The sequence below is a fragment of the Entamoeba invadens genome (genome assembly GCF_000330505.1).
Source record: "Entamoeba invadens IP1 unplaced genomic scaffold scaff_1105074725181, whole genome shotgun sequence".
In the NCBI taxonomy this organism is placed as follows: domain Eukaryota; phylum Evosea; order Mastigamoebida; family Endamoebidae; genus Entamoeba; species Entamoeba invadens.
The window spans coordinates 59,744-62,998 of NW_004191656.1; the positions used below are offsets into that span (position 1 = coordinate 59,744).

The 3,255-nt window shown below is 27.5% G+C and overlaps 1 protein-coding gene across 1 annotated transcript; it reads left to right on the plus strand.

Annotated features, from left to right (window-relative positions):
• Positions 1 to 917: 917 nt before the first annotated feature.
• On the plus strand, positions 918 to 1,877 carry EIN_101970 (ubiquitin 1, putative; the record flags this gene model as incomplete). Its single annotated transcript, XM_004183240.1, has 1 exon — positions 918 to 1,877. One exon carries the CDS (start codon positions 918 to 920, stop codon positions 1,875 to 1,877), a length of 960 nt encoding a protein of 319 aa, XP_004183288.1.
• Between the last annotated feature and the right edge of the window lie 1,378 nt (positions 1,878 to 3,255).

Here is a 3,255-nt window from a genome sequence, read left to right on the forward strand (position 1 = left end):
TTAATAAATTTGTTATGATTCGTTTTTATATTGATAATATACGTCTTATTTGAGCAATAAAAGCTGTTTACAGTCTGCCGATTCTACCTTCTGTGACGAATCAAACTTCTGCAGATTGTTTTTGAAAAACAATTGAAAATATCATATTTGAATATACACATATAGACATGATCAACACATTTTTTGCAACGAATATTCTTATAAAAAATAGCATTTTTAGACACTCTAAGTTAAAAGGTGTTTCTTTCATTGGAAACTATTAGACAATTACTAATAACACGTTTTATGATCTATTATTAGTAATTGTAGTAATGGAGCTGATGGCGCTATCATGAGATGTGGGTTGTTATTCGTTTTAATACAATAATTACATTACAATAATATGACTATTACTATAACTATACCATTAATTATTATAATAATATATTAGTATATTAAATTATTATTAATACTATATGTAAAACTATGTTAAGTATTATTAATAATATTACTAATCTTATATTATTATTATAATGGCAATTAAAAAATTTAACTTCATTGTATCGAGAAAAGTGCTATTTAACTCATAACTATGCCAAAACCACGTCACTAGTCATAAAATAATTTATGTAAAAAAACGCAATACAAGTATTAATAGAGTCGAAACACATGGGATTTTGTAATTTTTCTAAAATAAGTTGTTTTGTTTGATTATTTGAAAGCCAGTGTTTTTTAAAAAACAACAAATACATTTTCTGTAAAATAAAAATAAATAAGCTAAAGTTCATTTGCTGGGCAAAATTCAAAAACTTAATTGTATTTAAAAATTTATTCAGTCTTTCTATCAACTAAAATCTCGATAACTTTAATGACTTTTAATTGTTAACTTTTAATTGTTTTACACTATTTAAACAATCTAAATAACAATTAATCGAAAGATGAGTAGAAATACACGACAAGAAATGCTCTTTGGTGCACTCAGTGCATTGACCGGTTCACATGTTGTTGGTCTTGCAAGTCAATTTCCAGATGTCCCTAAAATGGACATAGAGAATTATTCGGTGTTGTCACTTGATACAGGAGAAGACACACCAACGAAGACAAGTGGTACACCAAAAGTTTTTAAATGTCCATCAGATCCCACAACGCATATCATTGTAAGAATGTTAACTGGAAAAGAAATAACATTGTCAGTTAATCCAGAGTGGTCTGTCAACATTTTAAAAGAGTTGATTGAGTCCAAAACAGGGATATCAACAGATCAAATGAGGATTGTTTTTCTTGGGAGATCTCTTGAAGGTGAAAACAAACTTTCTGATTACAACCTAACCGAATGTAGCAAACTCCATCTTGTTTTGAGACTCAGAGGTGGTGGTATCAGTCAATTTGCAATCGATAACAATTTATTATCACCTGGTTATGATTATGACTTTCGTAATATCAATGACACCAAAGCCGGTCGAACTTATAAAAGAGGTGGAATGGTGTACAAACGTCCATGTGGATATATGCGATATGCACTGAATGTAATTGGAAAGTTTGATAATGGTAATGACACCTGGCTTGGTTCATCAAATTCCCCAGGTGAATGGGCAGTCTCTTATCATGGCACCGACCCCAAATTTGCAGATCCAATCAGTAAAAATGGATTTAAAGTCGGTACAAGAAATCTCTATGGTAGGGGTGTCTATTGCAGTCCAGATGTACAAGCAGCTGCTATATATTCAACAAAAAAGACTGATAGTAATTCTCGAAAGTACAAAATAGTCTTTCAGAATCGAGTGAAGACTTCTTCCATTAAACTGGCAAGTGACAATGGTGGTCCTTCTAATTATTGGTATATAGAAGATCCTCGAGACATTCGTCCTTATGGGATTTTAGTTTTAGAATGCTCTTAATTCATTCGTTACAACAATTATATTAATAAAAATGTTTTATTTCTATAGATATTTTAACAATATAATTAATTAATAGTATATTCATAGTAAAATGGTAAACCAAAAATAGAATAAAAGCATTTAAATACAGAATAAAATATAATTTCAAATTCTGTCTTTTTTGAAAAACTCGGTTTTAATTTTTAGTTTTAGTGATTTAATAAGTCTTCGTTTGTACTTTAATTCATCTAAAAAGGAATTTGAAAAAGTCATTATAATCGATTTGCTTGATATCGATCGTTTTACACTATTTTTTCATCTTTCCTTTATTCTCTGATTATCTTTGTTTACCTTATAAATAAATACTTAGTGGTCTCAATACCATCACACACAACAAAATGAACAAATCACACACTACAGTATCCACTTGTCTTTGATATTGTTATTTACCAAAAATAATGGCTAATGCTGAAATAAACCAAGTTTATTGAATTATTTTCTTGTATAATTTTGCTTTTGATTGTGTATACCTTTTTAACAATATAAATAAACTCTTTCAGCTTGCAAATTGATGTCCATACAGTTAGAACTATTTCTAATAAATAATATTTACCCTACTGATGAACTACATTTTGATGTTTGAGTTTGCCAAGCGCATGTTTTTTTTGCTAAACAACAATTCAATGTTAAAATTTGTTAATTTTGTTGTTTTTGTGTTTGTGATTTGTTTCTTTTTTAATGAAATTCAAGTTGTTTGTTTTTGAATTTTTTTTGTTAAAACTTTTACTTTATATTATTAAAATTTTTTTTAATTGTTGTTTACAATCAAGGCACCTTTTTCTATTGTTACTCTCAATATTTTAGCTTTAAAAATCAACTCAGTCAATTTGTCCAAGTTTCTTTTTAAGTGAAAAAACAAAGATTTAAAATACATATAATAAAAAACTGCTAATTTATTTATAAAATTATACTTGATTTTATATATTCGAATAATAAAAATATAATAAAACGAACAGTACTATTTACCATAAAGGATGAAAATGCCCTGTGGAGACTTTATTGTTTAGTATAATAATTTGTATTATACTTTTTTATAATGTTATTAATAGAAGTATTTGTACCTAATAAAGCTATTAAACAAAGGATGAAATTATTTTTTATCATGAAAATATTAATAATAATAACGGTATAGAAACTGTAATTAAAGTAATTGATACACAATAATACTTTTAACGTTTGCTTCATTTTTGCCAATTTCACGAGTTTTTCGTGATGGAGCACTTGGATACTGGTCTGGCAACTCAACAATTTCACTCATTAAATCTGTTTTTTCTTTTCTAATACATTTTCTGCCATCATATAATAACAAATGGTCAAATTTCTGAGTCACAATAAAATC